Source organism: Cygnus olor, chromosome 1 (genome assembly GCF_009769625.2).
Source record: "Cygnus olor isolate bCygOlo1 chromosome 1, bCygOlo1.pri.v2, whole genome shotgun sequence".
Taxonomy (NCBI): Eukaryota; Metazoa; Chordata; class Aves; order Anseriformes; family Anatidae; genus Cygnus; species Cygnus olor.
Genome location: NC_049169.1, coordinates 186,393,695 through 186,406,343, shown reverse-complemented (window position 1 = coordinate 186,406,343; position 12,649 = coordinate 186,393,695). Strand labels below are relative to the sequence as shown.

General features: G+C 43.6%; 1 protein-coding gene across 1 annotated transcript in view; it reads left to right on the top strand.

Annotated features, from left to right (window-relative positions):
* Positions 1-1,352: 1,352 nt before the first annotated feature.
* The window catches only part of B3GLCT (beta 3-glucosyltransferase), a 61,832-nt gene continuing 50,535 nt past the window's right edge, over positions 1,353-12,649 (top strand). Inside the window, exons 1-3 of the mRNA XM_040543875.1 lie at positions 1,353-1,623; positions 10,320-10,381; positions 11,775-11,814. Coding sequence (XP_040399809.1) covers positions 1,536-1,623; positions 10,320-10,381; positions 11,775-11,814 — 190 coding nt within the window. The 5' untranslated portion in view covers positions 1,353-1,535. The remainder of the gene's footprint in view (positions 1,624-10,319; positions 10,382-11,774; positions 11,815-12,649) is intronic.

The window sequence follows — 12,649 nt, the reverse complement described above, 5'->3', positions numbered from 1 at the left end:
AATCTGTATTTGATGTGAAAAAATGTGTACATACAGAGCTGTGTGGAATTCATGGCTATGAGTACCCAGTGTGTAAGCAATTGTTACCTCGGGATGCCAGGTGTCACACTCTAAAGTGTGTTTAAGGGCACAGAGGAAACACACCTTACATGTAAGTAAAACCAAGAATTTTTTGTTAAATAAAAGGTAAAGGATCTCATCATTATTAATGCAGACCTAGTTGGTACAAATGAAAAAAATGATAGTGAATGGTGAAAAAATGACAGTGTAGTTAACATTGTACATACACCGCTTGGTTTCTATTCCTTTTCCTGGTGTTATGCTCACTGTTCTGCTGCTCCTCTGGGTCTGAAGGTTGGCAGTTTCATTCTGGTGCTGGGGACATCACAGCAAGTTGTCAGCCTGAGGAGTCTTTCACTGGGAAGAATATGATGTTCGTGTTGATGGCTGCTTCATCCTCACTCCAGAATACATGTGGGGTCACTTTTTGTTTGTGAACAAGCTTTCATATTTGTGATCTTTCTTCAATGATCTGCAGCTGAAGAAAGATAGACAATTGTACATGTAGTCTTGGACACCTGGTCGATTAGAGAGCAAGCTGCCACAGCTAAACAAAGTGAAATAAAGATGCGGGCAGGTCAAGAAAGTTCAGACTGGCTGCAGCCCCGAGGCCTTGCAAATTCACTACAAAACTGACGGCCGGTTCATGGCAGTACATGGGCTGTGTGGTTACACAGGGAGTTATGAGATGGCTGCCTGGAGGCTTAGCATACTCTGGGGCAACGCTTTGTGAGGCATTTAGAGATGTACTAGACCACTTGTTAATTTGGACCGTGTTCCTGTAAGAGTGCTGGATATCATTTGTTTGACAATATTTAAGTATGCTCATGAGAAATGAAGAAAAAAAAAAAAACTTCTTTAAATTGGACAATGTAGAAACCTTGTTGGAGGACCTCCTGTGGAGTTTGTAATTGAGCATTAAGAATTAAAGACATCTTAATTGTTTTTGGTAATGGCTGCTTGATGTTTGATACTGGTTATGGAGAGCTGTGCTTATCAGGATGATTTGGTGTTATAATATTCTGAAGTTAGTCCGTACCTATATGGTCCGTAACTTTACAGTCCGTAACCATACAGTCCATAACGATAAATGGGGGTATGTTTCATAATTAACGGTTTTAAAATTAAGCCGTATCCTTCGGCCGGAGCCGCCCCTCAGGCAAGCACCAACCAGTGGGGCGCGGGGCCTCCTGCGGGCCCCGGCAGCGAGAGGCCGGAGCCGGCGGGGAGGAGCGGCCGCTGCCGCCCGCCAGAGGGCGCCGCGGCCCCACGCCGCCTCCCTCCCTCCCTCCCTCCCTTCCTCCTCCTCCTCGTCCTCCTCCTCCTCCTCCCGGCGCTGGCGCCCGGTCCTGCCGGGCCCTGGCGGGGGAGGGAGGGGAGGAGGGCGGGCAGGCGGCGGCACCGCCACCAGCCGGAGGCCGCTCGGCAGAGGCGGGCAGCGCCGTGCCCCCCGCTCCTCTCCTTCCCCCGCCGCGATGCCTCGGCAGCCCGGCTGCGAGCGCTGGCTCCTCATCGCCGCTTGCGCCCACGTCTTCGTCCTCCTCCCGCCGCCCCGTAGCAGCGGTGAGTGACCGGGGGCCGGGACGCCATGGCGAAGTGAAGGGAGGCGGGCACGGGACGGAGCCCCTGGGGCTGGGACGGGACGGGATGGGAAGGGGGGGACACCCCGTCCCTTAACCCTTCCCCTCAACTTTGTTGGAGGGCGGGCAGCGGGGCCCGGCCGCTCGGGCTCCCCTCAGCGGCCCCGGCGCTGTGGTGCCTCTGAGGGCCGGTGCCGGCGCCGCTTCCCGCCCCGGGGCCGCCTGACGGGAGGCGGCCGCGGCTCCGCGGCGAGGAGCGGGCAGGGGGCAGCCCTGGGCGGCCCTCAGAGAACCCCTTCCCTCAACAACCCTTCCCTCAACAACCCCTGCCCTCATCAACCCTTCTTTCAACAACCCTTCCTTCAACAGCGTGTGGAACCCCCCCCCCGGAGCCCTGTGTGGAAGAACACCGGACCGAGAGCGGGTGTTTCTGAGGGGGGGGGAACGCCGCCCGGTTAAAATGTCAGCGCGAAAGAAAAAATAAAATCTCATTTCTTGATGTGGCTTGATTTCTAGAGACCTTTTTAATCTGTCTAGGCGGGTGGGGGAAGATTGCAAGAGGAGGGTATGTCAGCAATCAGCTCGCCACGGGCTCTTGGAGTTAGGAGCTGTTGCCTGAAGTGCAGAAAGCAGAAATAAATGTTTACAGCTGTTCTGTTTCTCGTTATTTGTGTTCCCAAACGCATCCAGGCTCTGTCAGCATAGGCTCATCACTTTATTCTGGGTCTTTGGGTGTGATTGCCTTCTGCTGTAGCGTGGCTCGTGGATCAAAATCCTGCCGGAGAAACCTCATGCAAATAAATCCAGTTTTTAGCAAAGCGAAAGGGTGATATTTAGATTTTTGCCTCGTAAAACATTTTTCCTTTTACCCATACTGCTTGGGCTTTGCAGTCGTGATACCGTACTGCTCTTCCTGAAGCTGTATTCCATGCCTCTAAGAATGAGTAATTTTTCCTCCAGTGGTTCAGCAAGATGCTATTGCACCCATAACTTCTAAGAGGAGTGTGATAACACTCTGAGGATAGCAGCTTCAATTTCCCTGTGTGTATAAGTGTATATAAATATATTTTGTAGACAGAAGTGGAAAAACTTGTGTTCTTGCTTGTGCAGTTATCTCTTGCTTGGTAGATATTGCTATAAAATTTGCTTACGTGAAGCTTTTTGCAGTATCAGGGCTTTCTTCCATTTTTTAAATATCCTTTTATTTTAAAGTCCTTTCTTTTGTAAGTACTGTAGACTTTTGAGATGGCAAGGATAACAAGTTTGCAAATTGGAAATCATTTGGATTTCATTTCACAGGAGAAAACAGCACGTCCGTGAGTAGTTATTTTATAAATTCCAGCTTGCAGGTGACAACTTGCAGAATGGGAAGATGTGTTCAGGTGATTTTGTTTGGTCTAACTTTCAGACAATCGGAAGGAATAGTGATGATGCTTTTTCTTCCATGCTTTTCCTTTGGTCACCTTTTATAAAGATACTGGTGTATACAACACTCGCTCAGGCATTTCAGTGCTTTACAAGTGGTGATTTTAGCAGGCTTCTTTGTATATGTGCTATCAGCTTAAAGAAATATAGTAAAAAAAAAAAAAAGTTGCTTTTATTTTATAAAAAGCTTCAGATGTTGGAAATTTGCTTGCATTCCCCCTTCCCCCTGCTTTCTCCCCAGTCTTCAGCCTTACCTGGCTAGATCAGGGTCTTTGATGCTTATAGGGTAGCAACAATAAAGAAATGTCATAAAAACGTGGATGTAAATACATAAAACTAATTTATTTTGCCTGCTAGTGCTCTCACGCTGTCTCATTATGGAAGATCCTATCTCTTTGACTGACAGTGGCAGTGCAGATTTTCTCCGGATTCATGTCAATCTGTAGACTCTTATGTTCTTTGAAAATACGGGGGGAAGAAAAACAAGCAGCCTCCAACCGAAGCAAAAATAGGCCTTTCATTAAATTGTATTTAGAAGTATAAGGAAATTGTTTTAAATGTTTCGTCTGTTGTGCACAGCTTTTGCTATTTGAAGTGGTTATTGGTTGTGATTTTGCTGTATGTAAGCCATAGAATCACAACTTTTCTGTAGCTCATTTAAGTCAACCCACAGCGTGGTGAAGTGGTTCAGGCAGCCTTGAATCAGACCATCAGAGAGAAGAACACCAGAAGCGTTGCCTCGAATGGTTTTGTCTATGAAGGCAAAAGAAGTAACTCCTCAGTTAACAACATCTTTTGCACTTAAAGGACACATAATCATTGTTTATACTTGAAAGGGTAATTCTAAAAAAGAGAATTGTTTCTACTTTTATAATATGGTTTTATTGCATTATACAGTATATTGTACTTTAATGCTACAGTATTTATTTCCACTTTCCTAACAGTTTGTTGGTACATATTTGTGCAGTTCAGCTGCTGAATAATGAAAATAAATGGTTGTGGATTTTTAATTTATTTTATTTTATAGTGCCATAAGCAAATCTCCTTGCTCACCAAAATTTTGGTTGAAATAATGGAATGATTGAGAAAACTAATTAGCAATTGAAACTGCTTGTATTCCATTCTCTGATTAAATTTCCAATTTTTGTGGAAATTGATTCAGAAATGTTGTCTGGCATTTCAGTTGATTTTGGCCCCACTTTCAAAGGAAATAAAGATAAGCTTGATGAAAAGAAAGAGCTTTAAAATCTGTCTAAAGTTTTTTGCTTTCCTTTCTTAGCCTCAGTCCTCGAGCAGCTAGCAGAAGGAGGTGAGGACTGGCAATTGACATGTTCAGCTTCTGGCTGCATGTGCCAGAGCATGTAAATAGCTGCGTGTGCTAACAAATGTCAATGAACACAATGCATTAAGTAATGAAGTGACAAAACAAAATTACAGCTTGCATTTAACACAGTGCTGGTGGGTTTTTGTTTTGTTTGTTTTGTTTAGATAGCTTTGTTTGTGAGAAATTGTACGGTTTATCATCCTAACCTTTTTGGTCATGGCGGTGCCTACAGAGTTTGAACTATTACCAGGTAATTTAGTTTCTTCTTGTTAATATATTTTCTCTGTGCCCCTCGATAAGTCAGTGGCCCACTTGAGGTTTGTATTACCTCAACAGAACCAAAGGGAGAGGGGCAAATCCTGGCTTTGGTAGAGGTAGCTCTAACACCAGAGACTGGTGCCTTTCATAGGGAATTCTGTGCTGAAAGAAATCTGCTGCAGTTTTCTGAATTAGTAATGGTATTTGGGTATGAAAAGTTACTCTTTTTTTTTTTTTTTTAACAGTAGCATCAAGTTCCCAGACATTGGTCATCCCTCTCTGTGTGTGTACCATACACACAACAAAAAGATATTCTTTCCACAGAGCTCATAGTTTCTACCTGTGTTGTGCAACTGAGTGCTCATGACCTGTGTCTGTAGTTAGAATTTTTCTGTCTGTGCTCTGCTTCTGGGCGTACCCTTTTCAGAAACTTCTGGGGAATTAATTGTGGGTGGATGAATTCGCCTTAGAGATGACCACTGGCTTTCAGGCACTGTATTTCCCTTCAACCCTGTGACCCCTTTGTTGATGAGTGTTACACCAGCTGGACTTAGCACGTTCTCCTCACTCTACCCTTTTTCTGATAAATCCCTAAAAGAGGATATTTGTGTCCAGGCTGAGAGATCAGGTTGCTTAGCCAGAGCAGTTCGTCTTGGCCATATGTTAGTAAGACTTGTTACCCCACAAGTACATACCTGTGTAATCCTGAAGACTGCTTTACTCGTACCAAACTATATTGTGTGATCATAACGGGTTTGCTAACAATGTTGTACAGGGACCGTGGCATAATCATCACTAAAATAAACTCATATGCTCTGCCTGAGTGAAAAGCTCAGATGCTGTTGGGTGGAGACTCTTGAGGCTTCTTTGGAGTGTCTTTGGGGGTCAGTTGAGCTTCAGTAGTTTAAAAATAATCAACGGTTCTTGTCTCATCCTTAAAATGAATTAGCTGGAAAAAAAAATCTTCCTATAATATTTAAAGTAAAAGATACAGAATCATTTAAATAAGTTTAATTCTGGGAAAAGACGGGGAGGCAGCATGTTTGAAATCTCTGTAAGGGTAAAGGTATAGAGAGAGACTTAACATTCATCACTGTCAGAATTCAGTTTGTTTAATAAATGGTACATGTCGGTGTTGAACTTGCCCTTTATTAAGGTCAGCTGCGACAAAAATCATTTTCAGCCAGGCATATTCAGTTGACCGCCCTCCTCAACAGTACAGAACGATTGGTATGGGAGATGGTCCAGGACAGCTGGCTGATTCCGAAGGTTCACCTCTTGGAAGGTCAAGAATGGTCCATCCCCACATGCAGGAAGGCAAGCGAAGATGGCAAGAAGCCCACATGTATGAAAAAGTTCCTGATAAAACTCAGACACAAAATGTAGAGGCAAGGTCAGGTCGCCCTGGGAGTAACACAGAGATGCTGAGTGTGCAGGGATGGGGTTAGGAAAGCAAAAGCCCACCCGCAGTTGAATCTGGTGAGGGATGTGGAAGGCAAGAAGGGCTTCTACAGCTGCACTGGCAGCAAAAGGGAGGCTGGGAAAAATGTGGGCTTGCTGCTGAATTGGGGAAGTGAACTGGCAACCCAGGACGTAGAAGACCAAGGCAAAGAAGGTTTTGAGTTCCTCATCTCTACTGGGAAGACCAGTACTACTTCAGCAATCCCAGGGCCGTAAGACTCATCAGAAAGCCTGAACCAAGAAGACTCAGCCTTACTGGAGTAGGGCCGGTTTAGGGAACGCTTAAACAAGCAGGACATCCAGAAGCCCATGGGAGTGCTGATGGAGCTTGGCAGCGTCGTTGCAAGGCCACTCTTGACTATGAGAGCAAATATCACACTTGTCTTCAAGAAGGGCAAGAAAGAGAATCCTTGTGTCCTGGTTTGGGCTGGGATAGAGCTAATTTCCTTTGTAGAGGCTCATATGGTGCTGTCCTTTGGATTTTTGATGAAAACAGTGTTGATAACACAGGGATGTTTTAGTTGCTGCAGAGCAGCGCCCACACAGAGCCAAGGACTGTTCAGCTCCTCGCGCTGCCCTGGCAGTGAGGTACCTGGGGGTGCACGAGGAGCTGAGAGAGGATGCAGCCAGGACCCTAACATATTCCATGCCACGTGGCACCATGCCGAGCAGTAAAACTGGGGGGAAGTTGGCCAGGGGGTGACCATTGCTTGGGGTCTGGCTGGGCATCGGTCAGCGGGTGGTGAGCAATTCCATCGTGCGTCGCTTGTTTCATATATTCTATCATTATTTTCCCTTGCTTTTCTGTCCTGCTGTACTGTCTTTATCTCAACCCATGAGGTCTGCCTTTTTTCTGATTCTCTGCCCCATCCCACGGTGGACTCTGATGATCAGCTGCCTGCCAGCTTAAAGCACAGTGCCATGTCGCTTCAATCCCTGTGAAGGTGGTGGAGCAAATAGTCCTGGAAACCCTTTCCAGACACGTGAAGGACAAGAAGTTGATCAGGAAATGTCAGCATGTTTTTATGAAGGGGAAGTGATGCTTGAGCAACCCCACGGACTTCTGCAATGAAATGACTGCACTGGTGGATGTGGGGAAAGCAGTAGGTGGTGTTTATCTCAGCTTTAGCAAGGCGTTCAGCACCGCCTGCCATAATGTCCTCCTGCCTGGACAGCGGTACAGAGCGCGCCCCCAGCAAGTCCGCATATGTTGCGAATGAAGAGGAGGTACCGGCTGCCTGTGCTGCCATTCAGAGGGACCTCAACAGGCTGGAGAAGTGGGATGACAGAAATCCTATTAACTTCAGTTCAAAGGGGATGTCGTGTCCTTCCCCTGGGGAGGCATTGCCCCCCACACCAATGCACACGGGGGGCTTGCTGTCTGGCCAGCAGCTCTGCAGCAAGGACCCGGGGCTCCTGGTGGACAAAGCTGACCAGGAACCTGCACTGTGCCATGTACTGTGTTCAGTTTTGGGCCCCTCAGTACAAGAAGGACATCGAGGCCCTGGAAGGTGTCCAGAGAAGTGCTACAAAGCTGGTGAAGGGCCTGGAGCACAAGTCCTGTGAGGAGTGGCTGAGGGCACTGGGGTTGTTTAGTCTGGAGAAGAGGAGGCTCAGGGGAGACCTTATTGCTCTCTGCAGCTGCCTGAAAGGAAGGTGTGGGGAGCTGGGGGTCGGCCTCTTCTCACAGATAACTAGAGATAGGACTAGAGGGAATGGCCTCAAGTTGCGCCAGGGGAGGTTCAGGTTGGAAATGAGGAGACATTTCTTCTCAGAAAGAGCAGTCGGGCACTGGGACGGGTTGCCCAGGGAGGTGGTGGCGTCACCGTCCCTGGGGGTGTTCAAGGAAAGGTTGGACGTGGTGCTTAGGGACATGGTTTAGTGGGTGACATTGGTGGTAGGGGGGTGGTTGGACCAGATGATCTTGGAGGTCTTGTCCAACCCTAATGATTCTGTGACTATGACAAGGGTGGTTAGCAGGTCAAGGGATGTGATTCTTCCCGTCTGCTCAGTGGTGGTGAGGCTCACCTTGAGTGCAGTGTCCAGTCTTGGGCTTCCCAGTATAAGAGAGACATGAATGTACTGGAGTGAGGCCAGCAAAGGACCGTGAAGGTTGTTAATGGATTGGAGGGCCTTACGTACGAGGAAAGGCTGAGAGAACTGGGGCTGCTCAGCCTGTGGAGGAGAAGGCTCAGGGGATGTCTTTCTAACGTCTGTAAACACCTGTACAGGGCAGGCGGGGGAGTAAAGAAGATGCCTTGATTGGTATGGTTGTACTAAATGGTCTGCAGAAGTCCTTTGCAACCTCAAGTGTTGCGTGGTTCTGTGATACACAGATGAAATAGGCTGTTAAAATAATTCCTTGAGGAGCTTTGTATGTGTTCTCAGAAAGACACGGTATGGAGCAGGTCTTTTTTTCCAGTTTATCCGAGTCTTGTTTGTTTTGTTTCAAGCGTCACACACATTAAAATTTTATAAATCCTAGGAGCTGTGTGACACGGGTTATTCAATGTTACGGTGAGAGAGGCAGCGCTGCCTGTCAATCACAGCTATTTCAGGTCTCTGTATGCCATTCCTCCTGTGCAGAATGAAAACAAACCCATGAAATTTCGGCTCGCGTTCACTTCTGCAAGTAAGCCAAATTTACATGGTGATTCTTCTTGTTAATGCTGTGCAATGAAGACGTTTCACAGAATAAGGGTGTTGGTGTTTATCTTGTAATTTGGATCGTGTCTAGTAGAATGTGTGGGTCTGGTTTGTGTAAGGGAAGATATCCCTTATCTGGTGTCCTAAGGAGTGTTAGGCTGGAAGAAGAGGATGAAAATGATCAGAACACGCAGTGAGAAAGGGATTTAATAGTCACATCGAGATACTTGCTGTGCCCTTTTGAAAGAGAAGTGCGAAACATTTCCTGAGCCTGACTTTTGGGGTGGGGGGGGGCGGGGGTGACCCCTATTTGTACCCTGTGTTCTTCTTCCTGGCTTGATGTCTTATTGAAATGTGGCTATGGCCAACGTGAGTCTACCATGGTAAAATAAGTTTGGGGATGTCTACATCTAGTGGTGTGGTTTGAGATGACCTAAGGGGTCAGTGTGAAACACAGCTCCTGGATATTTCATCAAATTTGGTCTCCAGTTGAAACAGTATAGGATTAGAGGCAATCAGAGGTGGAGCATCACAGGCTTTGCACAATCTTGTCTTCTCCTTCTCCTACATTCCAGATTTCCAGCCTAAGGAACTGAGAGTTGCTGGTAATTCACTTTGAAATCAGTTTCAGATGGTAAATAATTTAAAATTGCAGTGGGACACTCCACTTGAATCTGTTGTTTTTTCTCAGTTTTTAAGAAAATCATCTACTTGACTGTGACGAGTTGTACCTTTAGTTCCTTCCAAGTCATAGCAATTAGCTTTAATTTGCGTATCTTCAGTACATTCAAGAAAAAGAGTCGTTATGAAGAATCTTAGCAAAGCTTTCTTATGGTAATAGGATTACAGTTTTACAAATGAGCAAACTGAGACAAATCGATTAGAGTACATCAACAGGAAGGCAATCAAAAAAATTATAGAACCCTTTCTTAGTTTTTTTTTTTTTCCCTAATGCAAAGCAAAGGATATGCTTAGGGAGGTGTCAGTGTAAAAGACTTAGGATACTAAGTTTGTGCAAATCTGCTCTGCTGGGTCTCTTCTTTTTTAAAATACTTATTTGGGTCTCTAAAACATCAGCAATTCAGACCGTTGTCCAAAGACTGCCTTCAAGATTTATATTAACCGTCTTCAAGTTTGACTCAAATTTACATCAGTGATGTCATTCCTGTGGTTCTAACTGAAGCTTTGATAATCCAAACCTTCACCTAAAGGCAGAGTGGAATACAGGTCCCCATGTGATAGCACGTTATGCTCTTGTCAGGTGAACTACTGTACCGAACAGATGTGTGTGTATTTTTTTTAATGGGATTTTCTTGCCTTGAAGCCAAGGTAAATTGGCTTCGCATCAGAGTGATTTTTGTTTTTTTAGAGATGTGCAGGAATAAAATTGTCAGGCATGAAAAGTATAGATTTTGTCAGAAAGGACTGTCTTAGTTCCTGTAAGATTATCAATATAGTATCATATAATGTGAAAAATTGCACATTTTTTTTCTTTTTCTGTGGAGCTTTGTCAAGTGTGAAAATGAGCTCCTATAACATTTAAAAACATCTGCTTTTTCTTTCAGCTTTTGCTGTAAGTGTAGTTCTTGAAGATGCAGAAGATAAGACTGAACTACCAGTGCTGCAGGTAATAAATTTTAATTGCCAGACCAGAAACATTTTACAGCCGTTATGAAATCATCTGGAAGAGACCAGAGGAAAAAGTCTTAACATCTGTAACATTGTTAGGACTTCAGTGGTGCTCATTGTCACTTGTTATCCTGGTCTGTCAAGCAAGTAGGATGTCTTTCCTGGGACACACTGTACATGTAATACTACTACAATACTACTCTTCTGGTATTGTTAGCATCTTAACTTATCCCCTGGATTCTTAGAATGACTGGAATAAACTTATACTTGCCACCTTTGATTCTTTCTTACATTGGATTTTCTAATTGTTGATATTTTTATTAAGAGAATTAGTTTTTTAAAAGTTTTAATGTGGAACAAAATTATAATAGAGAAAATTTATTTTCTTTTTCCAAGAGAACCTGTGGAGTGCATTAGAAACTTATAATAAAAAACCCTGCTGTTTGGCTTAGCTTCTACCGGTTGATAGTGTTATTACATGCTGTCCAGAATAGTTTTTGAGCATCTCTGTTATTAGTTAGAGATGTGTCATCCTTTCTTCTCCATTTTGTTAACCGTACTATACATTGAGAGGGAAATGGCTGCCTTCCTGTCAAATTAGCTTCATTGCTATCCAGATCACATCTCAGGTAATGCTTGCTTATGAAATTTCAAATTAACAGATTAGAAGAACAAATGGTCAGAGCTAGCCCGGCCATTCAATTAAAGAGCATAATGTGTGTGTGCATGCATGTCTTTTAATAGACCTCTACATGCAAATGTATATATATATGTACACATATGTGCACATGTATACATTTGTAACAGATGTGTGTGTTTACATAGAAGATTTAATGGAGAAAAATCAAATAAAAATACTGGAACTAATCAAGAGTTAGAATCTATAACAAGCCATTTAAGTCTAGTGATCTCACATCAGATGCAATAAAAGAATGGTCAGAGACCTGTGTTTCTAAATAGCTTTTGCTCTTGATGATGATTGCTGAATCTGTAGTAGTTTTCATAAATTAATTGCAAACTGCTGATATGCTGTCATGTATATGGCAGACAAGATAGCGTCATCATGGTTTCGTTACTCTTTGTGAAATGTCAGAACCACCTCAATCCAGCATAAATCTTAAGTTTTATCATTTTTACATAGGATGTGATTTATGAAAGTTTTTGCGCTGTTTTAGCTTCAAAACCGTTTCTCACATGAAGTCTGAGGTGACTCCTAGAACTCTTCAGGATTATTCTATTTAAGCAGGAGTATAACAGGAAAAAAATGTAAACAATTTGTTTTGCTCTTTAATAAAGATAATTGTAAAATGTTTTTTCGTCATCTTGTTTACCACTCTGTAGAAATACTTGAGTTTTTGCCTGCATCCTAATTTTCCTTTTTCCACTTCCAGAAGTCTGAAAAAAGCGGAACAGTGAGTAAAAGAAGCAGAGGTAAGTACAGAATTGTTTTGTGCAAACTTCTACTAATCTTGTATTGAAGTTTCTGCATTCCAAGTTTGTTTTGAGTCCAGCTAGTTTGTTTTTATTTGTGGCCGTCTTTTTTGTATAAATAAAACATGGTTATGCTTCGAAAAGCGAGTCTCTGAACAGCGGCTAAATGCTCAACAGCATTGCTAATTAATTGCTGATTCCCAAATACTTTTTTGTTTTCCTCGCTCATGTAGTCTCATCAGACATGAGCTTCTTGATCTCCATTTTTATTTGCAATCCTTGTAGTTAAGCTTTTTTTTTCTGAAAATGTGCACTTGCACTATGAAATTGACGCATTGCTTTTTGTCATACACAGAATTTTAAATCAAATTTCATGATACTTAGTAGCAGTTCCTGTAAAAATTTAACGTGAAACTGAATGCTACCAGTCTGCCAGGCTCTGATTATAATTGTAATAACTGGAATTACTATAAATTACTGGTAATAACTTTGTAGTAACTAGGAACAAGTATTTGACACCTTTCTTAAACATTAATGGCATACTAAGTGGTAAAACAAATTTGAACTGTTATGGTATTTCTCATTCTTCTAAACCCTGAGCACCTAGATCCGCTTCTTCTAAAAAGAGGCATGTTGACCATATTTCTCAGAAGTTGAGAGTTCATTCTGACTTCAAAGCTGAATGCCAGGAACGTTATCATGCGTTTACTGGAGTTGCTAACAGAACTCTTAATGGTTCTGAGAAGATCTGTTGTTTTTTTTTTTGTTTTGTGTTGTTGGACTTTTTTGAACCTAGTTGCTAGCTCTGTCCCTAGTACAGATAACTATTCTCCCC